Consider the following 26,475-nt stretch of genomic DNA (forward strand, 5'->3'; position numbering starts at 1 on the left):
AGAAATCTCAACAAAAAAGAATTTTTATTAAAAAAATTTTTTACATTTTTGACTTCAAAAAAAAAATCAAAAATTAAAAAAAAATCTCACGAAATTTTTCGAATTTACAAAATTTTTACGGTGTCTCGCATCATGCCTCGCACCATGTCTCGCGCCGTGTCTCGCGGTGTCAAATAGTCAAAGGAAGCGTCAAAACACAAAATTTCCTCGTGTCTCGCAATGTTTCGAGCTTGCGAGACATGGATTCATCAGTTTTAGTTTTTTTTTATAAATCGAAAAATAAAAATGGAAAAATTTTTATCAAAGGTAAGGAAAAAAGGTAAATGTACGATAGAAAGTCTAATAAGATTTTTTAAAAAGTTAGCTCTAAGTTTGAATAAAAATTAGAGCTAACTTTTGAAGAGTTCTAAATTCTGTAAAATTTTTAACTTAAGATTTTTTCAGATATCTGAGAAGGAGGAATCCTTGACTTTAAGTCAAACGACGACTTCATACTGAAGAAATATTCAAGAGCTTCAAACTACTAAACCAAATGAAGAGAATGCTTGATAAAGAAACGAAATTACTATTGTACAAATCTCTTATCTAACCTCATATTGATTATTTCAGTTCAATACTGATCAATGTCGAAGACCTAAAAGACTTGAAATATGTGAATTAGTTTCCAATATTTGGTTCAAATTAAGTAAAAACTCTTTGAAGTGTCGCAAAAAAGCCTTTCGAACTCTGAGAATGCCTTGTTTAGTTGATAAGTTGAAAAAATAACACCCTTAAACTTCCTTTGGCTTGCCTTTCCTTTAAAAAATAAACATCATTATTCATTATTGAAAACCATAATTGATCAAACAACCTTCTTATAGAATAGAAAAAAATATTTTATGATTCACTGAACTACTTCCTGACTTTGAAATATTCTCCTGAATCATTCTTCCAGATAAAAAAAAAACGACAACATCCTTCTTAGATATCGTCTCATAGTTCGTTAATATAAATACCGTGAAACCCTAAACAAAAACTGTTCAATTTACTATCAGCATGACGCCAAACTAACCAACATTTCACGTAACTTTAAAAAAAATTCCAACAACTTCTAATCCATTTTTCATTAAAATGATTAACATCTGAAAACAGTTGGTCTATACTTTTAATTATTTCAAAATATTCCATCAACTTAATCTTAATTTCCTGTCAAAGCTATTTATTTACTATCTAACTAAACGAATAAGTCGCAATTTAATCAAAACGAGAATTTTTCAAGGACTTGTATTCTGCATTTGATCGATTCAAAAACGTTTTTTGTTTTGCAAGATAAATAAATCGGGTTCTTATGGCATTTAAAATAATCCTTGCAAATGTTTGAGACACACGCAACACTAATTTCGAAGCAAAACTTTTTTGAATGAATCGAAAGCAGATAGGGCTCGAACATTGTATAAATTGACTTTGCACGTGTGCGATTATGTTTTCGTTTTGAAAAGTGCTCACATGCAATGAAATCGAGAGAATAAAATTTATTTTTACATTCTCATATTTAGTACTAATAAATGTGACAAAATTAAAAATAGAATGACAACGCTGATGATAAATGTCTGTTACAAACGTGAACAGAACAAACAAATAAAAGCATGAACAAACGTGACAATTATTTAAGGATTGTCTCCGAGTCTTATTGTCTCGTGTTGGCCCACATTTCGTTCCATCTACGAAGAAAATAAGATTGATGTAGGAAAAAATGAATACAAAGATCATTTTTCAAGGTTATAAATGTTCGAGCATACTTACAAGTGGGGGTCCCTTCATATTAAAAGTGCCATATGTGAACCCTTTCCAGATTCAGAATTAGTTTGGGTGCCAAATGTTCTATTATTGTATCTCTTTATTTGTTGTGTGAAAAATGTTCCAAACTCCTTAGGATTACTTATTATTGTATTTTGTCTAACAAGCAAGGAGACAACAGCTTACAAATGGAAATAGCACTTTTTGATAAATTGATAGAGATTGAACAAATCGTTTTACGTCTCTCGCTTGAGTGTGAAAGGGGTTTCGCAAGTGTCATCAAGGGTCACAATTGATCGAATACGCGATGACAAGGATTAAATTCAATTCAAATTAAAAATAATTTCATCAAATGTTAAGTAGAGAACATTAACAAAGGAATTCCTGAAGCATTTTTTTAAATTTTTTGTCGAGAGATTAAACAGGTGTAGTGTTCGTAAATCTCTTCCTCAACAACGACGAAAAAAAGTTTCTTCATTTGTAATCTTTGAAATCAAAAGAAAAATAATGTCGATGCATTAAGCGGTTCATTATCTTTTGTGTTTCTACAGAGGTTTACGGTACGAAGTGATATTGCCTCTAAAATATATTTATTCTTCTTCCTCATCAATATGCATCTACGCAACTTGTATGTGATGAGATTGTCAAGTTAATGTACGTTTTCAAAACAAAATATAAAAATCTTAGGACGTGAAAAAATATTGAGTTTAGAATTTAAAAAGTCTGTCTGATTAGGATGTTCTACAGTTTTAATATAAAATTTGAATACAGGGTTGCCAAAATCTTTAAATATTTTTTTTAATTAATTAATTTAACAAAATTTTTAAAATTTTAAATAAATATAAACTACAAAGATTTTTTTAAAATTTTTTTTTATAAAAAAAATAATAAAATTTTCTAAAAATGTTTCAAAAATAAATTTTTGGCAACCCTGTATTTTATTTTTTTATGAAAATATATTTTTTTTATTTAAAAATGTTAATTTTGGATCCTCAGCTACTTAAACTACCTAAACCAGTCTTAAAAATTTTCAAAACGGGGTTGCCAAAATCTTTCAAAATAATATTGAATGATGAATTAATACCAAGGTTTTTTTTAAATTAAATGAAGTTATTTAGTTGAAAAATTTATCTATCTAATTTAATGAATTAAAAAAAATTGACTTAAAAACTAAATTTTCTTAAATTATATTATAATTGGCAACCCCGTTAATAAATTTTCATACGAAAATAAGATTTTTAATCTCATACAGGGTTGCCAAATAACAGGGTTAAAAAATTTTTTTTTTTAAAACTTTTAATTCAAATTAAATTAAAAATTTTTATAAAAATTTTTAGATTTTTATTTAATTTTAAAAAAAAAATTAAAAATTAAATTAAATTAATTTAATAAAAATTTTAGAAAATTAATAATTTTAAGAAAAATCTTCGAGTTTTTCAAAATTTTATTTTTAAAATACGCTCAAGTCTCTTAACAAATTCCTTCACAAAATTTTTCCTTTCATTATATTTTATTTTTTATTCACTCTTCTCCGGTTCTTTACTTAACCCCCGAAATAAAAATAAATAAATTACATAGTCAGGTTTTTTAATGATCTGCAATCCATCACTCAGTTTGCTCTTTTATGCCTCGCCCTACTCTTTTTTTTTCTTTCCTCTTTTCCGTTTTTAAGTGTCTCTAAAAGAGATCTTTTTGTCGTATAATAGCATTCACCTGATTGTTCCAGAATTGATCGATGAGCGTAATAAGGCGGAAATATAGCTCTGCAGTTTCTCAGGCATTTTCTATCAATAACTCATCTATTTAATTTTTTTTAAATCTACCAGAACTGAATAAATTTTTCATATTGGAAAATTGAAAAAAAAAGAAAAAAAATCTCATGAAGACCGAAATTCATTGTAATTCCAGCACGTACGAAGTATTTAAATGGATTAATGTTTAAAAAAAAGTTTTTGCTTTAGATGAAATTTATTTATTACATTAACGTTCCACATTTTTTCTCTCCTTTAACATTTTTTTTATTAAATAAAATATATTAAAAAATAGAATAAAATGACTTTCCTTTTCGAAAAAAGCGAAAAAAAAATTGGAGGAAAAAAAAGTAATCATCGTGAGATCTTGTATCCCTAAATACATATTTCAGAACCCGTCAGCGAGCAATGACGATTAAACGAATGCATGAGAAAACAAAATAAATTCTGAATTCATCAATAATTCTGCGATACAGATCCGCATACAAAATGAATTTTTACATGAAAAAAACTTGGAGAACATTAAATTACCTTATCAAAAAATTATTCGATGTATTTCAACAAAATTTCATGCATTTGCCTGTTTTTTTCCTCCGTTAAGATAAATGAGATTTTTTGTTTGTACGTTTTAAGATCGAGGTAATGTGAAACGCTCATATGTTGACAACAACAACGACGACGATGATGATGATGATGACTTTAAAAGGGAAAACAACAATCAAGCTTCTGTTTTATTATTATTATTTATTATTTTATAGTAAAATATGTTTTTGGCTGGAAATATGTCCAATGAATGTAATGATAAATATTAGTACATGTTGAGGGCGTTACGACATGAAATTTGACTAAATCGAAATATGAGATGTCTGTCTGATGTGCTTTACATGTTTTTGTAGAGATTAAAGCAATAAATCTCTCAGGAGGAGGAATTACGGATTTTATCGACGAAAATTGTTAAAAAAAAATGTTTTTTAAATTTAATTTGTTCCATATTAAAAAATATCTAAAAATAACTCAAGTTTCGTTAAGATTTTTTTTAATAACATACTTTTTACTTTTTTTTTAATTTTTTGTAAAAAAAAATAATAAAAAAAAATAATTTTTGAATTTTCTTAACAAAATCATAAATTTTACAAGTAAATTATTAAAAAAAATTTTTTTTTCAATATTGAAACATTTTAAATAATTCAAAAAATATTAAATAATTTTAAGCTTTTTGGCAAAATTGGGCCAAAAAAAAATTTATTATTTTAATTGTAGAAAAAATTATTTTATTTAAAAAAGCAAGAAAAAAGAATAAAATTTTAATAATTTTTTTTTATTGAATTTTTTATTCATATTATTTTAATTTTTATTTAAAATTTAATTTAATTTACTTTATTTTAATTTATTATTTTATTTTTTTATTAATTTTATTATTTTTTATTGAATTAAAAATTATATTAAAAAATATATTAAAAAGTTTTTTTAAAAAATAATTTAAAGAAAAAAAATTTTTTATTTAAAAAATTAAAAAAAAAAATAATTTAAAAATTAAAAAAATTAATACATTTCAATGCCAAAAAAATTTTTAAAAATTCCATTAAAACTTAAAAATAAAATTTAAAAAAATATTTTCTTCAAAAACAGTTCATTTAAAAAATTCGAAAATATTTTTCAAACCCTGAAACAAAATTTTATTCTGATTAAAAATCACTTTAATTTTTTGTTCTCATTCGATTCGTGAATCAACAAAAAATACGCTTACATTAAAAATTTATTCTCCTTTCAATCAACTTCTCAGCTTTTTTGTTGTTTATTGTAAATTTATTACATTTGACTTTATAAATAGTTTGCGTTACATGATTTGAATTAAAATGCATTACTTTTATGGGAAAAAAACGAAATTGGATTAAAATGCACTTATTTGGGGAATTTTATCAAATAAATCTCGGATTTTTCAAATAATTTACTTAAATTTTATCGAAAAATTGAAAAAAATAAAATCAAATTAAAAAGTTATTTAATTAAAAAAAAAATAAAAATAATAAAAATAAATAAAAATAATAAAAAAAATAAAATAATTTAAAAAAATATTAAAATAAAAAAATAAAAATTAAAAAAAAAATTATTTTCACAGAAAAAAATTACAAAAATAGCTCCATCAACAATATCATATTGCTTTGCACTCCACGCTGTCAAATTTTTAACAAGTTTTAATGAAACAAAAACAGATAATTTTTTGTTTTTGTTATTTTTTTCTTGTGTAAAAATTTTTACTGTCATGCACTTTGTTCACATGAAAAGAGGAAGCCGAGTTCAACATCAAGTGCACCATCGTCATCATCAATGTTGTTTAAAAAAATATATAATATACCGTAAAAGAAAACGAGCGAGCAAGAAAAAAAAAATTTCTATGATGCTTTTTTTTTACATAAAAATATATTTTTCACATTATTATCTGGTACCTGTTTTATATCACGCGTGCTTTGACAGCATGAAATGGTTGCTGCCTGATGTCATGTCTCGTCGCATGTATTCGAGATTCGTTTCTTTTTTACGAGCTGCTTATTCGTGTGTAAACGAACTAATATTCAAATTTCAATTCAAATCAGATATTGACTTGAGAACTCTCGTATTGATAAGGCACAAAACGACGAAAAAAAAATGTCGATAAAAAAAGATCAAAGAGCTCAAGCGAATAGTCAATTTATATTTAAAAGACTGGGAGAATTTATTTTAGGAGAATTACTATTTATTTATATGTTTATTGTTATGATGGAACCCGCGTGCATCACATATTTCTCCCCAAAACATTATTATTTTTAATTTATTTAATGCAAATTTTTATTGTAAATCGAATATAAAAAATGTCCAAAAAAAACTTTTTTTGAGGTCCGAACGCTATTTATTTATTTATTCATTTATGGCAGCAATATATATTTTAATGGCCATTAAATTTGTTATGCTATCATCTGGTTTATAACGGTCAATTTATAATCAAAAGCTATTATTGAGACCTAATATACATAAATTTAATTGGCTATCCAACTGAGAATTTTTGCCTTTCCTCGAGAAAAAATCGAGAGAATTAAAATTATTTTTGGCGCTTGTAATTATTTTCGAAATATTTTTTCGGAATTTCGGCATAAATAATGAGTCAGGATTAACCTCGATCTTGATAAATTTTCGGATTAAAACTGATATTTTTTTTTGTGGATAAAAATATAAAAAAAAAATAAATATTCAAAAAAAAAACGAAAATATGTGATAATGGCTTCTTGATAATAATTAAGAAGAAGCAGTAGCAGCTCAACTTCACATAACTTTTGATAAAATATTTTCCGCGAAGTGATTCTTTTTTTCTCGTTTTTTTTTTGTTTGTTTGTCTTTTTGATACTTGTGACGCCTGAAAAGCCACTTCAGCTAAAAGTGTGTGTGTAGAAGTTTTTAAACAAGGTGTTCACTCGTCTCTAATTTTCACACCTTTTCTCTAAAAAAATATTAATGAAAGGAGTGAAAAGTGAGAAAAATGGTAGTTTAAAAGTGTTTCTAGTTAATTGTCAACTTGAGCAGGTAAGGCTTTTATTTTCCTATTGTTGTTAGCTAAGTGTCTTTTCGCTCGGAGAGTCAAGAGAGTGTTGACATCTTATAGATGATCATCTCAGTTTTTTTTTGTAAGTTGATAATGTTTAAAATTGTGTTTTTTTTTAAAGTGAGACTTGAGAGACATTTTTGCAGGTTATTGTGTGATTAAAAGGTGTTAAGGATGTCAGATGAGCATTTTTAGTACTTGAAAAAATTATTTAATAAATTTAATTCTTTAATGAATTTAATTTAATTCTCAAATGTGATGGAAATGCGTTTGAAGAGATTTTCAAGTATCAAAAATTAATTTTAAGATGCACATTTAACGACTAATTTTTTTTTAAATAAATTAAAAAAAATCAATGTGCACTGGGACAAAAATAAAGGCTTAAAATTGAGTTTTTTTATTTTAAATTAATTTTTTATTCAATTTAATTTTATTTATTTTAATTTAATTAGGTAATTTAGTTAAATTAAATTTTTTTTTTTTATTTTAATTTTTAAATAATTTTTATTTTTTTTTTATTTAAACTTAGGCTAAGAAAAAAATAATTAAAAAATATTTAAACTGATTTTTTTTTCTCAAAATTATTATTTTAAAATTTAATTTTTTACATTTTAAAATTTATTTTATTTATATTTTTTAATAATAAATAATTTTAATTAATATTTTTTTTTGTTATTAAAATTTAGTCTAAAGCTAAGAAAAAAAAATAATTTTAAAAATTTTCAAGCCTGTTCTTTTCTCAAAATTATTATTTTTAGAATTTTTTTTATTTTAAAATTTAAATAATTAAAAAAATTAAAAATTATTTTCTTTAATAAAAATATATTTCAAAAATGTTTTAAATAATATTAATAATTTTAAATATTTTCTGTTTATTAATAAACAGAATTTTTAATAAATTTTTTAAATAAATTACGATAAATGATTTAAAATTTTTATTTATTTATGTATTTATTTAATAAATAAATTTATTTTTTTTTTATTAATAAAAAAAATTATAGCGCCAAAACTCTCTAGACATTCATATTTCACATTATTTCTTCCGAGACAAATTCAGAGTTATGCCAAAAGGAAGAAGAATAAAACATTATTATTATTAATAAATTCGCAAAGTATTTTGTATAGAATGCTAAAGTAAAAGTTATGATGCAAAAGTTTTGAAGATATAATTCTATAATGTTTCCAGACTGACTATGCTATCTCTGCCTTGCCATTCTGCCAGTTCCGACGTACAAATAATAGGAAGAACGTTATGATTCATTAATGAACTTGAAATTATTAAATTGCTATGTACTGCACTCTTCCTCCTTCTTTTCTACAAGCGATTTCTGACTTTTCAAGCTGCTTCTTCATTATATGAACATTATTATTTTTGCTGTTCTTCTCCTTCACAACGGCGAATTTTTTTCCCATTTTAATCATAAATATGTACTACAACTTTACTAATACCGTGACGGAGGAAGTTTACTAGAATGAATGGGAGGATTTAATAAATTGACGTGTACCTGCTTTGTACGTCGTCGTTGCGGAGTTAGCGACTTTGTAAAGTATTCCTTCTTTATTTTCTTCGTTTTTGTTGTTGCCTTAACAAATAAAAACAACAACAACAACGAAAAAACCCAAGATTGTAGATTAAATTCTAAAAATTTTGAAACGTTGTATTTATAAAGTTTCTGCAAAGAGATTTTTATCACGCAAAATAATGAATTAAATGGAAAAAAGTTGGACAAAAACGAGTTTTAACAACATTTCGTTTGACAAAACATCAAAATTCTCTATTTTCATTAAGCCAAAAAATTTTTGGCTTAGCATGTTCGTTTGGGTTATCAATCCATGTTATCTGATGGAATCACGTTGTGAAAATTAATAAACTTTTAACTCACTCAACATGAAAAAAATCTCAATAATTTTTTTTTTTAGAATTACCATCGCCACATAAATTGCAATTTAAAAAACTTAACAGCTGGCACCAAAAATTATTATAACTCAAGAAACGAAGGACTTACTGGCAATTCAAAGTGATTGCCTAAAGCAACTACTTTAAATGAGAAATATGAAGAAAAAATCGTTGTCATTGCCGAATAAATATAAATCTCTTTCGAAAAAAAAATATTGAAGATAAAATTCTGTGTGGAAAAAAAATTATCAAAGCTGTGCTGCGCACCAAAGGATGCTGATTTTGTGTGCTTAGGAACAATCCAGCATAATCCATCACTATGGATTGAGTCAAAGTACAAAATATTACTTTAACGATTTTTTTGTGCTTTATTTATCTTTGATTTTCGCTTTTTTTCCTTTAGGAATTGATGTTGAATTAAATTCCTGATAAATTTGGATTTTTGTTAAAAATGAAAGAAGGCGCATTTTATTTTTTTTTTTTAATTTTTTTCTAAATGCGAAAATTTTTAATTTTTAAAAATAAAATATTATAGAAAATAAATTTATAATTTTTAAAAATTTATTTAAAAAAATAAAATTATTTAATAAAATGAATAATTAAGTAACAAAAAAATTAATGTAATTAATTAATATGTAAATAAATATTAAAATGAAAAAAATTTAAATACAAAATAAAAAAATAAAAATAAACTATTTAAATATTTTAACTAAAAAATTTAATTTTAAACTGAATAAAATTAATTTTTTATTTTTATTTCGATTTTTAAATTTTATTTAATTAATTAATTAATTATTTTAATTTTTTAATTAATTTAATTTATTTTATTTGTTTAAAATTTATTTATTAAAATAATTTAAAATGATAAAATTTCAAAAAAAATTTAATTTTTCACTGAATAATAATTTTTTATTTGAATTAATTTTTTGAAATTATATTTTTGATATTAATTATTTATTAAAATTTTCTATTACAATTAATTGATTTATCTAACAATTCATATGAAAAATTATAAAAATATTTAAATATTTTTTAAAAATTATTTTTTCAAATATTTTTTTATTAAAATTTCATTTTTAATTCATTAAAATATGATAAAAATATTAAAATATAAAACAAATATATTTTTTATTTAGTTTTATAAAATTTATATAATTAATTCAAATATTTTTTATTTTCATGATTTTTAAGTTCTCAATAATTTTATTTAAATCTTTAAAAAAGAAAAAAAAATCATAAAGCAAAAAAAAAGACAGACATGAAGAAAATTTTTAAAATATTCAAATTTTTTCATTTCGCTTCATTATCCTTTTCACAACTGCTTGATATTCAAATATCGAGGCAAATATTTAACGAAGACGAAAAAAAAATTCAAAGCATGGGGTGGCTCGATAATATTGAAGTGTTTTTAAACTCATTAGAAATCAACTTGAAGCATCCTTCACTAAATAATTTTATCATCATTTTACATTTGTGCTTCATTAACATCGAACATGTGTGAAAGAATTTTTTTTATTTTAAAGAAATATTTTCTAACCAAGTGTCAAAACTTTACAAAATTTATTCCTGAACACATGCAAGGAACCGAGAGACGTTGATCTTTCCTCGCCAAAAGCGAAAGAAGTAGACCAATCAATAAACAAACTTTGGCAATTTCTTGACTCCAAATGGCCCCGAACATATTGCGTTGATCGCATTAACAAACATTCGCCCTTTTCTGTGTAAGTTTTTAATGCCATCACTTTCTAGTTTAAATATTGTTCTTTCGGTTTTTTTGTGTGTGCCAACAAACATCGTTGCCATGTAAGGATGTAAAAGTTTTGCGTCTAATGAGTTCTTTTTCATGTGCCTCAACCTCAAGACACATCATAAGTAATTCAACGTCGTTCTATTTCTCCTCCGCCAACGAGAAAAATCCTCATTCAATTTCTCCTTGAAAAATCTTTCGTTTTATAAGTAATATTTTATGTGATTACAATCTTAAGTTGTTCCTTGCTTGCTGTTTTTTTGTACTCGTTAATGTTGTCGCACACAAAAAGGGGCTTTTTTGCTTGCGTTTGCCTTTCTTTCCTTCACACATCAAGCGCATATACTTTTGCATGCAAGGAAAGTCATAAAAAATTTTCATGTACGCGTTTTTTTCCGCACAGAAAAACATACAAAATGGAATTAAAAAAGTTTTTTTTTCTTGTGAAAGATTTTTCATTTCATGTTTTCTCTTCTTTATCTAACGATTACCCGGCTTACGATAACAAATACGTTAAAGATGATGTTTGCATTCTTTTCAGACATTTTTTCTTGTTTTCCTCGAGAGGTTCGCTGAAAAAAAAATCGTTTCTGTCAAGTTTTCTGGTTCAACAAGAAACAAGAGAAGAGTTGAATTAACGGCTTTTCTAAGCGCTTTCGCAGAATTTCCTTCTTCGAAGGGAAAAGCAACACAATGGGATTCCTTCTTTCTTTCATTTTGAACGCAAAAAGATGCCTCGTTAAAAATTAAAAAGAAATGTCGAAGCAAAAAATTGACGTTGCTCGATGAAAAACATGAATTCACGAGAAAAGTATTCAAACGAATTTTCTTTCCGTGGTAAAAAGAAGGCACAAGAAGAAAAAAAGGGTAGACAAATAATTGCACAAGAAAATTTACATGAGTGAAAATATACGAGACTTTATTTCACACAATTAATTTTTATTTCTGCAATTTGGATTTTAAACGGTTCTTCTTCTTAAATCATAATGAGCTTTTGACACAGAGGGTGCACTTTATCTGTCTTTCGGGGTGAAGTTTTTTCTTTCTTTCGTTTGCTTTTTGTTGCTTTTTAATGAGTCTTTGGATGTTAATTGCTTCGGGTGTTTGGCAAATTTGCATTCTCATGCCACCTGGCACCTTTTTTCTGACGAATGGAAGTTAATAAAACAAGGAAGAAAGTTTATTTAATGGTTCATTAATTAAATTTTGGATAAGGATTTGAGGTTAAACGAGTTTTTTTTTATTTTCAGATAATTCAAGAAGGATCTCAAACCTGAAGATTCAATCATCTTGGTAAGTTTTTCTCAACTATTCCAATTAATTCAAACCAAGCAATTTAAAACTTGACTCGACTTCTGTTCAAAAAGCATAAGAAATCTTGAATTTTTCATAAGTCGCAATAAAATTTTCATATGCATGCCAATCACGAACAAAGAAATCATCAAATCAAACATTTATCGCGATGGTTCATGGATTTAGCAGCGCTTTCAATCACCCATTTTTACCTCACATATCGCGTCATGACTTCGCGTCACCGACACACATTTGAGCTCATAAATTATTTCAATGTTGATTTTATTTTTACGTTACCAAATTATTTTGATGTACCACGTCTATTGATTTAATATTATTTCAATCACGCGATCTAATCAAAAATCAGTTCGATACCTAAATAATTTATTCATTCGATCGATTATATGGAATAAATATTATGTGATGTGTGAGTTTATTTCAATTACATCCCAAAAATTAGGCAGGCAGATGGGAGATAACCACGTACCAACAACAAGTTTTTCAATGTTTACAAACATTATTAAGCACAAACTGCAAAACATTTTATAAAAATCAATATTGTTCTTCTAGTTTTGAAGCACTTTTCCCATCAGCTACGACTCAAATGAGATACCTGTTAAACTTCTTCACTTTTCTCATACTCATCAACGTTGATTGGCTCCAATGATAATCTCGTTTAAGTGCCTTTACTTGTTCCTTATTATTATATTAACCAAAAAACGAAAAGAAAAGAACATTTTGATGCATGTGCGAGTTTTTGTTTATCCAAAAAATCTCATGCATATTTTGAGAGAAGGAGTGAGAGATTCAAAACAATAACATTACGAAGCAAAGTTAAATTTATTACATGTTTTTTCGCTTGAGTTTTGTAACTTACGATTTTTTGTGGTTGTAATTTATAATGATGAACGGAGCAATGCTGTAAAATTTTCATTGAAAATGCGATCAAAATACGGATTTTAGACAGCTTTAAAAAGATGTCAAAGTATATTTGAGACATAGGCGTAGTGCAAGGAAGGGGCTCATTAGTATTGCAAAATAACTATACACAAAAAAACTTTTAAGAAATTTCCTTACTTTTCAGACAGACAAAATTAAAGTTATTATTGAGATTTTGATAATAAATTCGGGTCATTTTGAAGATCTTGTTCGTTTATAATAGAATCGAAATGGATTGGAAACTTACAAATATTAAGAAAGATCGAATGAGTGCTTAAATAAATATCCAACATTATTCGAACGTGTCCTTTGGTATCTTAAGTAACCTTCTGAAAAGCACATGACGGCAATGGTTAATCATTGATTGTTGTAATCAAACGGGAAGTCATTGTTAATATATTTCACTCTTATGTTTCCCTTTCATTAGATTCGGAGGCTTCATACGAAATTTGCACATCAAATACTTTTTCTCATTAGGCAGATATAGAGTACCATTCATTGCTTGCACTTCGTTCGTCTGCTACATACTTTTCAATGTTTTCTTCTGTTAAGTTTTATGCCGCTAACTTTACGAACTCTTAAAAATTTAAATTTAAGGAAAGATGAATCTCGTACACTATCGATGAACATTCTTGAAGACGATTCATGAAGCTGTAAAGCCTTATTATCGGTTAAGTCTTATGGCATTAGTTTCTTCTAAGATATCGTTTTTCAATAGCTTGAAAAGTATCCATATTTCGCAAATCTTCACAAATCGTTGAAGTTATTGAAGTCTTTTGAAATTGTGTCCCCTGATTCTAATTTTCCTCATAATATTTTGGCTTCGTTCGAAAATATTTATGTAGATTTTAGTTTCATTTTTTTACCCATTAATCAGCAAACCAAAAAAAAAAAAAATAAATGAAACATGTTATTTTTTTTCCTTCTTTTCTAATATTTAGTCCTGAAAAATAAAATTTAAATTTTTAATATCATTTGACTCTTCAAACTCATTTGGCTCCCACAAATCTTCTATTAACTACGTCCCTGAAATACAACACATTTTTGTGTCGAATATCGTCGTGCAAGAAACCAATTTATTCAGACACTGAATCGAGCTGGGCCGTATTCCGTTTCATCGATAATAATTTTATACTCGCATATAAATATATATTTTATGTTGTGTCGTCGTTTTTGTCGTATGTCGTCGTACAAAAAGTGGGAAATTTGATATTTTTTCCTTCGCATCGAAGCAAAACAAAACAACAACAACAACGAGGAGCAAGCAACATGGAATGATAACAATAATAATGCAAAACCATCGGAATAAATTGTTTGAAAGGAAAAACTGCTTTTACTGACAATTGATTGAAATGACAACAGCTAATGCTTTAGTTATCATTCCAAAATGCAGAAAATATGTACAAAGAGGAAGGCTATGTGGAACATTATTTGATATCGATTTCAGACTGCTGTGGAAAAAAACATTTCTCTTCGCATTTGTACGAAATAATTCGTTGTTTGTGTGTGCTGACTGCCTGAATAATGGATTGAAAAGTTTTTCTTTGTGTGTTTCAAGTGGTTTTTTGTGTGCTATACGACTCGTGTGTGTGACTGCGGGGGAAGCAAAGCACAAGTTTGTTTGAAAAAAAAAAGTTTTCAAACTTTTTTTAATACTTTTTATAGCAACGCATGCACGACGACGATGATGGGGAACATACAAAACTCGTACATACGCAGGATGTCTGCAATTCTCTGAATGAAAATGTGTACCAACAACAATAAAATGAAAACACTTTCGGAAATGAATTTTATGGAAATTTATTGAGTAATGGCTGAATATGATTCGAGAAAAATTGCTTCTCGTCGTGAAATAATGATATGTATACAAAAAATATACAAATAAAATGTTATGACCAGATGCTGAACACAATTGTAAAAGGATTTATGGTGAGCTTAATAAGATGATTGCTTTTGAGCACGGCCCTTAATCGTGTAATCTTGACAGGGATTTAAGTGTTAGGAGAAACATTTGGAGCTCGTTTCATAAATTTTTTGGACATTTTGTCATTTTTATCATTCTTTGTTAAATAACAGAGAACTAACTTAAACTGTTTAACAACAAAAAATTTTTTTCAGCTAAATTTCCATAAAATCCATTCACAGAAAATTTAAAAGCTTCTTTGAAATATTTTCAATCGAAAAAACTTCAAGGAATTATTTTTTTGATTTGATTTGAGAGATTTAATGACGTATCTAAATGAGTAATTTCGAAAGTTGCATTGCAAAAAATTACTTATCCAAATACGTTCAAATTGACCTTGCAACAAAAAATTATACATACCGTTATTTCCTTGTCCCAAAATTGTTTGTAGGCTCAATACTGGTTGCAATTTGCTTGATATAAAAAATGCACTTTTTTAAATCCTGTTCTCCCAAGCGATTTGAGGTTATTATTAGAATTGATTTTCGTATAAATAGCTCGCAAAGGACATCGAATAGTCAGACATTGTTCAGCAGTGAAACAATTCAAAGCTTTACCTTTAAATTAATCAATTGAAACCAATCAACTATCATGAAGGTAAGTGACTTATCAATCATTCGACTAACATTTTTTTAATAATTTGTCTCTTTTTCAGTGCATCGCAGCTGTAGTCATGATCGCCTTTGTTGCCGGCGCATCAGCTCACGTTTCTCCCTTAGTTTACTCCGCATCTCCAGTAGCTTATCATGCTGCTCCTTTGACATATGCTTCCAGCTTATGCAAATACGAACCTATTACTCAATTCTCATCCATTCCTGAATCCAAAATTGTTGCAACTTATGCTGCTCAAGCTCCCGTTATTGCTTATAGTGCTCCAACTGTTTACCAAGCAGCTCCTCAAGTTGCCTACCATTCTGAACCTGCTCATTATACTAAATACGTTGCTGCTCCTGAAGTTTACTCCGCTAAAGTAGTTGCTCCTGAAGTTTACTCCGCTAAAGTAGTTGCTCCTGCTCCTGCTCCATTGGCTTATACCACGAAAGTTGTTGCTGCTCCAGTTGCTTATGAAGCTGCCAAAGTTGTCGCTGCTCCAGTTGCTTATGAAGCTACTAAATATGTCTCTGCTCCCATTGCTCACATTGAAGTCGAAGGAGAAGCTAAATACACTGCCATCAATCGCGGCGCTGTTCATGAAGCTCCTCTCCCTGGACACAAATTGTCTCAAACTTCATTGAACTTGGCTCCTGCTGCTAAGTAAAGAGCTATGAAGTCCATTTTATTTATTGAAAAAAAAAAAATTGTAATAAATGAGTCATGAGCAATCAACTTTAACTTTATGAATTTTTCTTCTAGTTCAGGACAAAACCTCACAGTATGTCTCAGACATCAAAGCCATATATTTATAAATTAATTAACAACACAATATTTTTACAAATTTGCATGTCAAAACCAATTCCATCCTCCCAAAAATTCATACATGGCCCTCTTCACATATGCTCGCATCAAAAACTTTTAACCGAGAGAACATCTGAAATACCCAACTAATTTCAAACTATTTTATTATTATACGTACATTTTGTGAGTATAATCCCAAAATTGTAATCCAATTTCATATTTAATATTCATTATGATGACAAATATCTACACAGAGTATCTACATTCGTACAAAATCCAAAAAATAGTTTTAGTAATTGGAGAATGTTTAGCTGAGAGAGAGACAACATTTTGATGCTTGATCCCGCACCGGAAAATAAAATTACCGGTTTCGAAACATTTTTGCTTTTTAATTAGTTTTTGGAACGGATGTCATTTCGCGCGGTACCAGACTGTTAACAGTATCGACCATGTCATGCCGAAATCTCGTCATCTTTACGTAATTCGAGTTTCGTCACAAAAACTTTTTCCAAGGGGAGAAATTCGACTATTTCATAAATGTTTGTTGTCATGAACTTTGTCATCGTAAAAACCGCAAAATGGCTCAAAATTTTAATACAATAACTATGCGATTAAAAACTTTTTCAACTTATATTAAAATTAAATGACGAAGACATCTTTCATAAATTTTTGGCTTTTTCTGCAAGACATGAAGACAAATTGAGTTTTAAAGAGCAGATTATTTTTTCTCCTCTTAGGCAGTTGCAAGGAAAAGTATTTTTTGAGCAGTTTGAGCAATTCCTACGTTATCGAAAAATTAAGATTTTTTTAATTATTAAAAACTTAGAAGAAGGTTCCTGAGTTTATTTTACACTTTTTTATGCAGTTAATATTCATTAAATGAGGGAACTTTTTGTTTTTTTAAGCTGAAACAATTAATTAGTAATTTTGTTTGAATTAGCAAGAAAGCGATTTTCGAATTTTTTAGTTTTAGTATTTTTTTTATGATTAAGAAAATTTATTTTAATTTATCTTTTATCTCGAGATTATAAATTTAAAATAAATTTTCTTAATCCTAAAAAAAATTATAAAACTGAAAAATTATAAAAATTTGAAAATCGCTTTCCTGCTAATTCAAAAAAATTACCATTAAACATTTTTCTTCATCGCTTCAGCTTTAAGGACAAATATTCCCTCATTTAATGAATATTAACTGCGTAAAAAAAGTGTAAAATAAACTCGGGAACCTTCTTGCACGTAACTGTCGTTTCCATTAAGTGCTTTGAATATTTCAACACTGAATCTAATATCAATAAAAATCTGTGTAAAATGATCGAAACGCGCACAAAAAATGGCTTATTGAAAATTTTTATGTCCCTCCGTTATGTGCGTGTAAAATTTCGCAATATTATTATTAAAAAAATTATTTGTTGACGGCATTAAGTCTTGAAAAAAAATCCTTTTTAAAAAAATTGCGTAACGAAGTGACATCGAGCATGCCAAATTCAAATCTATCCGCGAATGACGAGAGCAAAAAAAAATTGGTATTTATTAACGCACCCAACGAATATTTAAATAAATATTTTTTAAAGGACGAGAAAAAAGTTTTTAGGAGCCATTACACATCATAATATTAAATATAATAAAATGCAAACATCCCAGAATTTTATTCGAGTTGATGAGAGAGGAGGGAATCCGGAGAAGGAGTAAAAAATGTATCGTCGTTCATTAAAAAAAAAATAGAAAAAAATTGGAGACACATTCACTCAACTCAAAAAAAAAACGTAGAAAAAATGAGAAAAGGCGCGTGCTTTATTAAAAAAGTTTTCCTTTTTCATGTTTTTTTTTCGTGTGCCAGCTACAAGTAATGATGACAGGGTAAAGTACATCAACCGGAAATACCCCTGAATCCAAAAGCTGATGATGGATTTCGTGTTGCCGTACATTAAATACACAACAAGACGTAAATAAGTATATGCGATTTTAAGCTTCAGGTAATCCATTAGACGAGGCTGAATAAATCACACCGTTAGTCCGGATTCAAAAGGAAAAATTGAGCTGAGGCGAAGGAAGGTAGGTACTTGATGTGTCGTTGTCGTTGCTGCTTTTTTTTTGTGTTGTCGAACAATTTTTAACTTGTTCGTTGTCGTATTTCGTGGTATGTACTCTTCAAGCAGGAAATAAAATAAAAAAAATACATAAAAATTTTATATCCATTAAAAATGGAATGGAAATGACAAAAAAAAAAGATAAAAGAGACTCACGAAAAAAAAAGACGAAAGTCATTAAATATATTGGCAGCTTTTTTGTTCGTGAATAGATAAATGTTTGACTTTCCCGCCAAAGGCAAAGGCACTCAATTGAAAAAAAAACTGAAAATGGGACACTCGAGGATTATTGTTGGCGATTTAATGTTGGATATTTTTAAAAAGTTGATGGAATTTTTTAATTTAACATAATTTAATTAAATTTCAAAGAAAAAATAAATAAAAATCTCGTAATGAATTTTTAGATCTTGAAATGAATTTTTAGATCTTGAAATGAATTTTTAGATCTTAAAATGAATTATTAGATCTTAAAATGAATTTTTAGATCTTAAAATGAATTATTAGATCTTAAAATGAATTATTAGATCTTGAAATGAATTTTTAGATCACGAAATGAATTTTTAGATCACGAAATGAACTTTTAGATCTTAAAATGAACTTTTAGATCTTAAAATGAATTTTTAGATCACGAAATGAACTTTTAGATCTTGAAATTAATTTTTAGATCTTAAAATGAATTTTTAGATCTCGAAATGAACTTTTAGATCTTAAAATGAATTTTTAGATCACGAAATGAATTTTTAGATCACAAAATGAACTTTTAGATCTCGAAATGAACTTTTAGATCTTAAAATGAATTTTTAGATCACAAAATGAACTTTTAGATCTTAAAATGAATTTTTAGATCTTGAAATGAATTGTTAGATCTTAAAATAATTTTCGATAATTTTTAAAAATAAAAATTTTAGCTCTTTAAAACCAAACTTTAAACCGCAATAAAAAAAAAATATAATTTTAAAACTACAAAAAATTCAACAGAGCCAATTCTCTTTTTAATCAAATTGGGTTCAATTGATATCAACTCCTTTATCATTTCATTTAACTTCATCCAAAAAATGTTGAATTTGTATGAATGAATAGGTAAATGGACCCAACATCACCCAAATTAAACTTTTTTTTGTTCATCAACATGCTGCCAGCATATCAGAAAAACATCAAAAAACGTCACACATTTTTTCAGTATATTTGTTTCCCCATATTTTGTCAGTCAGTCAGTCATCAGAAAAAATACTCTTATTTATTACACATGTAACACAGTATAATTAAGTCGACAAATATTGGATGTTTACAATAGTAAATGACTCATTTAAAAATGTTCCAATAAATACGAACATTTTTCTCTCTTATTTTTATTTTTTTTTTATTTTTATTAAAGTCAAACATTTATTTGATTGTCACTTTTGTTGATTTTACGATGTGCCGCTCTCTGTAAATGAATAGAATAAAGGGTTTCAGAACTACAATGGGTCCTAGGAATTACTTTTTTTTTGTCATGAATGCTTGTCTTGTCTTCGGTATTGTTTAGTTAGTTGTCGGCCTGCCATCATGACATTATAATGAAATAAAAGTAATGATGAAAAAGTATCGAGTTACAAAAAAAAATAATAAAAATGGTTAATTTTGGTTTTTTTGGTGAGAAAATTTCCAAAAATAACAAAAATTTTTTAAACATTTTATCGTAGATTTCTCCTCCGAGTGACTGTTAAAGCTTTTACGACGAGAATTTCATCACAATCACAGCATGTCGTTTCGAAAAAACTTTTTTAATAAAAAATTCGTCATTCATCAACATTTATAAATATATTTCGAGACAAAGGCAATATTCTAATCCATTTGTGAGTCGAATGAGAGAAAAATGTTTTAAAATTAGATGCTGAGCGCCTTCTTTGTGTGTTTCAAATGCAAAAACAATAGAACCGCATTATAAAATGAAATTCTGAGTGTTTCAACCTACACGAGGAAAGAGACGAGAAAATAATAATAAAATATTATTATATTTCCATTTCCAATGGCATTCCGAGACAAGCTACTTACGAACGACTTCTTTCAACTAGTTTAGAAGGCAAGACTCCCGGTTCGGAAAAAAGGGAAATAATCTTGTCATGCATAAAATGTGACATTTTAAAAAACAATGAATCACATACGTTCCGCATTTAGATTTCCATCGTGGCAAAAATATGATGTGTCTCTTCTCTGATCATAAAAAAATTTACATGATTACGAAAAAAAACTTCATTCCGGAAGAAGAAGAAGAAAACAGCTGCGAATCGTATATCCTTCACCTTTTTAATTTCTCCAGGGACACTGCCTTTAAATTGCATAATAAATGTGTTATGAAGAAAACACTTTAACGCCATCACGCTTCACGGCAAAAATCTTTCAAAGTCCATTCAACAGCAAGATGAGGGAAAAATCTCAAAGTTTAAGATTTTGGGGAACACCACATGCAATTGAATTTCGTCGTTAAAGGATTATGTGAACGATTTGTTCATTCAATTGGAAATTTAATGAAACGAATGATAAATGGATGGATGCATGTGTTTCGAGAAAGACGAAGAAATGACAAACAAACTACTTTTCATGTGTGTGATATTAAATTTTATTTTATAAAAAAAAGTAAGTGCGTTGTTAGTGATTGTATTTTTTTTTTTTTTTTTTGTTAGGTGAATATACAAAAACTCAGTGAGGGAGCTGGTCTTTTGAATAAACAAGAAGATAAAAAATGAATACTAATGTTGTATACACGGAAAGGTTCAAAGAGTGACATGTTATGTGAAAAATGATGGAAAAAAAATTAAATTGGTAGTTTTGTCAATGATGGAATAACAGATGATCAATTTTTTTTAGAAATGTCTTGGAAAGTACAATAGATTTGTTAAAATAGTAATTTTGGAGGAATTTGATGTAAAAATGGATTGATACGTTTCAATTAAGACTAAATTCTCTCATTCAAAGTAACAATTTTCGAGATCGAATTAAAAAATCGCTCTAAAGCGCCCTCTGTATAATTTTATTGAAAGTTAGATCAGTTAAGAGAATTATTTCTCTTTAGTTTATGCGATGAGTCTCTGAAGTTAAGTCTAAACTCTGTAGTTTAAAGAAATTTTATTAAAAAGTAAAAATCAGCTGATCTGCTGATCAAAAGCGATCAGCTGATCTACTGATCGAAAGCGATCAGCTGATCTACTGATCGAAAGCGATCAGCTGATCCAACTTATTGATCAATGAAGTTCAAACTTTTTATTAACCTTAAAAATTGTTCTAAAAATTATTTCCCTTAATTCATTCAAATTTTCTTTTTCGCTTTAATGCTTTAATCGAAATTTCGACAAACATTTTGTTTTATCTGACAAAATTATTTCATCTATTTAAAAAAATACCTTAAAAATTGCAAAAGTTATATTTTCCTTTTAAATTTTAAAAATATTTTACGTTTTATTTTTTTATATTCTTAGATTATGATTTTTTTGTACTTTTAAGCTTTATTCTACTCTATATACTTAACCTAAAAGTTTAAAACAAAACCTTGTGGTTACAAAATGTAAACAAAGCTTTCGAATCGACTCGAGATCGAAATTACAATAGGGATGTCAAAATCGAATATTCATATATCTCAAAATGTAAACAAAGGAAAAAGTGGAAAAAAATTACCAAAATATGGTTTGTTATAGTTAAAATAAATTTTAAAAAGTCAAATTTTCAAAAAAAAATATTTCAGCTAAAATGCTCAAACTAAAACTCAACCTCTTACGAAACTTGCAAAAAAAAAACAAATCTCTCAATAAAATAAATTTACTTGAGTAGCCATGACGTCTTGCGAAAACATTCGAACTTTATGGGCAGTTTTTATAGGTTACTATGTTTCGTCGTTTGACATTTGAAACCTCGACATTTATTTCTCATGCGAACATTTATAATTGATTGAGAGAAAACATATTAAAATGGTGCTTAAAAATTTAGTATTTCATTAAAAACAAAGGAAAAAAATGCTGATACAAGCGATTTATTTCCACAGAACCGCAGTTTTGTATAAGACTTTTATACCGCCTTTTATAGTTGCATGTTCTCAACATTTAACGATCATTTTATTAACCATTATTTTATCCGAATAAAAAGACCGATTTTGTTGATTAAAATAAATTAAAAGCCTTGCGAAAATACAAAATAAAAATATTAGGACCAACACGCAAACCTCAGGCCGTCGGCAATTCGTGATGATTTCTTCGGTTTTAGAAAAATAATTCGAGCTAATTAAAAATGCAGTTTGGCAAGACATTCAGAGCTCATTAGCATCCAAGAACAACTTCTGAACCAATAGAATTTTTAATTTAGTAGCTACCTGATCAAATGGTGAATATGCAAAATAATAAAAAAAAATCTCGAAGATTAATCGTGAAACGGCATATTCATTAAAAATTTCTCAACAACTTGTGGAACGAGGAAAAAAAAAATTATGCAACCAAATGTGAAGAGAGAAGATGGAAGTGCAAAAAAAAAATTAAAAAGAAAAACAGATGCAATATTATTAATGATTGAAAACAACTGTGCATACAATAGTAGAGCACTCGTGTTGCCAACTTAACGAAAAGAAAAAAATGGGCGGAGCTTCGACAGTTGAAGTTGTTGCCGCCTTGCCAACTCCAACTCTTGATATTTAAATCAACTTGTTGTTGTTGTTGTTGTACTTTCATTGCAATTTCCATTTCGATTGAACGATGATGATGATGATGACTCAACGTATACGCGACACACGGAACTTGCATTGCAATCAACTCGCTTGCAGTTAATGTATTATGTGAAAATTAATGCATATTTATTTAGATTGACAGGCATGTGTTTCGACTCGCACAAGTATCTATGAGAAGCACATATCGCATCAAGTTCGTATGATGGCATAATAGATTAGGTCAATTATCAAGGGAAACAAATAGCGAACGTCAAGGTTAGGGACGAGATCGGCAGGGAAACAGGTTTTAGTAGGCGGATAGGTCGAGAATTGTCTCTGGAGGGAGACTTTCGACTCTGATACAAAAATAAAAGCCGACGGGTTGAAATTGAATTCTAATATTTTTGGAATGAGGATGAGGTCAATGAACTTTTTTTTTCGATATCTTTAGTTTTTTTAGAGCTTATTTTTATTAATGATGATATATTTATTGCTGTGGCTTAAAATTTAAGTTCTCAAAAAATCTTTTGGTAAAAACTCACGTCATGAGATATTTTTATGAATTATTTTATTTTTAATTTATTTTGGCATTTTTTATAACATATTGTGCATTTTTTTTTTTTTTAATTTAATTTTATTTTATTTTATTATTTTTATATTTAAAGTTTATCTCAAAATAAAAATAAATAAATTATTTTTTAAAGATTTTTCAGTAATTTTTTTATAAAATTTTATTATTATAACAGAATTTATCAATACTTTTTTTATATTTTTTAATTTTATATTTTTTTTAACGATTTAATATTAATATTTTATTTTGGCGCGAAAATTTGCTTTTTTGAACTGTCAAGATTTTGACATTCAGAGTTGCCAATTATCACATAATTAAATATAAAAAATTATTGAACTTGATCTTCTATTAGAGTAAAAAAAAATCTTATGAATTTAAAAATAAAAAAAAAATTAATGAAAATCCAAAAAAAAATAAATAAAATTAAAATAAATATTATTTAAAAAAAAATTAAAAAAATAATTAAATTAATTTAAAATATTTTTTTATAATAATATTAAATATTTTATAAAATTAAAATTAATAAATAAAAATATTTAAAAAATTTTTTAAAATATTAATTTATAAAATTAAAATATATAAAAAAAAGTATTAAAAAATTCTGTAAAAATAATAATTTTTTAAAATTAATTTTAACTTAAATTTGAAGCAGAATTTTTTTCATTAAAGTTACCATATCAAAATATTTATATTTTACTTTTCAAATTGCATCACAGAAAATTACTTCATATTTTTTTTTATTTAAATTTGTGCATTTGCGTATATTTTACAATTAAAACTGTAATTATGTACCAATTCATAAACAAATTGCATTTTTTATCCTTTAGCTTTCATGTTTTCTTTTCCTAAAAGGGGATGAAAAAACAATATTCCACAAAGAAAAATAACCCTTAGCTCATGTTCATCTCGAGAACTCTCAAATTATGCAAAAGAAAAAATAATGAGTCCTTTCTTTGAGTAACAACTTTGTCATGCTCAAGTACTGAAAACTTAAAGCTCTGAATTATTTTTTTTCACATACAAGTTTAAAAAAACGCAACAAAAAAAATTATTTAAAATTTAAAAATTTTTTACCTTTTTTCCGTTTTGCATAAATTCCTTTTTTTTTCTTGTAAGTCATTTAAAAAAAATGTCTTTACATAAATCTATCATTTATTTTTACACTAAAAAGTCACTAAAACATTTTTTGAATTTAACTTTATAAATATTTATTTACTTTTTTTTTAATGTTTATTGCGAGCAATGATTTATCTTGTCAATATGTTTTTGCTTATCTTTAGTTGTTTTTTTTTTATTTTTTTATAAATTTTTGTCGAAAATATCTATTTCACATTTTTTTTTTGTTCAAAACACTGCAGGTAACATTTGAAAGACTGAATCTATTAGCTTATCACTTGAAAATATTTTATTTATTTTTGTGTCTCTCAAACTTGTAAATTTTATCAATTTTAATGCTTTAGGTAAATAAATTTAAATTTACAATAACACACGTGATAAAGTCTCTAATTCTACAAATATTTTTTTTCAAAAGCTTTTTTTTTGCATTTTATGATTATTATTTTTGTACAGATAATGAATATTTTAACAATTTCACAAGAAACATTCATGAAGTCTTTGATTGCTTTTTGTTGCTTGATTGTTCTGATTTTTGTTGTAAATTCCTGTAAAGAAAAAAAAATTGAAAGAAATTTAAACATTATAATTTAATTTTTTTTTTTTTGTATTTTTTTGATGATTTTGACATGAATAGACGAAACGGATGATGACGAAAGGTAAGCAAATGACCGAGCATATAATCAGCTATTATTCTAATTTTACGGTTGGATGAAGAAGTTATGGCCAAATAATTCGAGTAATAATACATTTTCGGATTTTGTGGACTCCTGTGGACTTTTTGATGACACGATGAGAAAATCTTGCGAGATTAAGAACGAGAAATCAAGTAAAAATGCCAAGTTTATTGCGTCTCAGATCCTATAAATGATAACACAAAAAAATGTTGTTTTTATAACAACGCAAGATATATTCAATAATAATTTACGATCAAAAGTTATTTTTGCTGACTTTTTTTTTGGAGAGAGAAATACAGATAATAATAATGAGAATTTATTGGTTTAAGCCGAAAATTTATTATAAGTGTATGTTAATAACTACGGAGTTAATGATAGGTTGTGAAATTAGATGGTCAGAATGATATATGGAAATTATTAACGCCGAAATTAACACATTTTTGAAGTAGTTTGATGGGCATTTAATTGAGCTTGACCATTAAATAACGAAAATTGTGAGCAGTTATGAATGATGATTTTTTTGAATACTGAACTTGCTACTGAACTTCATTTTAAAGAAAATTTTAGAAATAAAAAAAATATTTAATTTAATTTAATTTAATTTTTTTTTTTTTTATTTTTTATTTCATTTTATTTTATTTTATTTTTTTTATTTTTATTTTATTTTATTTTTTATTATTTTTTTTTTTTTATTTTTATTTATTTTTTAATAAATAAATTGAGATTAGTTTTTAAAATTAAATAGACTTGAAAATTTAAGAGATATAAAAATTTTTACTGAATTTTGAAATATTATTCTAAAATTTGGAAAAAAAAAATTTTGTTACAAAATTTAAAAAATTTAAATTATACTTTCAGCGCCATCTTGTGGTATCGAAAAAAAATTCTAAATAAAATAAGAAATTTTTCTGTGAAATGTTGATAAATTTCTTTTTCAAACAGCTTTTTTCTGTTTTTCAATCAGTTTTAATATTTTCGGTTCGATAAATTTATTTCTGTTTCAAAATATCAGTTCAAAATTGTTTA

The 26,475-nt window shown here is 26.6% G+C and overlaps 2 protein-coding genes across 5 annotated transcripts in view; one reads left to right on the forward strand and one right to left on the reverse strand.

Annotated features, from left to right (window-relative positions):
• LOC134827135 (protein winged eye) overlaps nt 1-24,764 on the reverse strand; it is a 364,969-nt gene extending 340,205 nt beyond the window's left edge. For 2 of the 4 annotated variants that reach the window (XM_063839685.1, XM_063839684.1), the window contains exon 1: nt 24,734-24,753. The gene's annotated coding sequence lies outside the window, so the exon portion shown is untranslated. Of the gene's footprint in view, nt 1-24,733 lie in introns of all 4 variants that reach the window. The other 2 variants (XM_063839686.1, XM_063839687.1) reach the window with 2 other exon arrangements.
• On the forward strand, nt 15,532-16,198 carry LOC134837821 (adult cuticle protein 1-like). The gene is made up of 2 exons (XM_063853211.1): nt 15,532-15,537; nt 15,596-16,198. The coding sequence occupies exons 1-2, from the start codon at nt 15,532-15,534 to the stop codon at nt 16,196-16,198; spliced, it is 609 nt and encodes a 202-aa protein (XP_063709281.1).
• Nucleotides 24,765-26,475: the final 1,711 nt, after the last annotated feature.

The sequence above is a fragment of the Culicoides brevitarsis genome, chromosome 1, assembly GCF_036172545.1.
Source record: "Culicoides brevitarsis isolate CSIRO-B50_1 chromosome 1, AGI_CSIRO_Cbre_v1, whole genome shotgun sequence".
Lineage (NCBI taxonomy): Eukaryota > Metazoa > Arthropoda > Insecta > Diptera > Ceratopogonidae > Culicoides > Culicoides brevitarsis.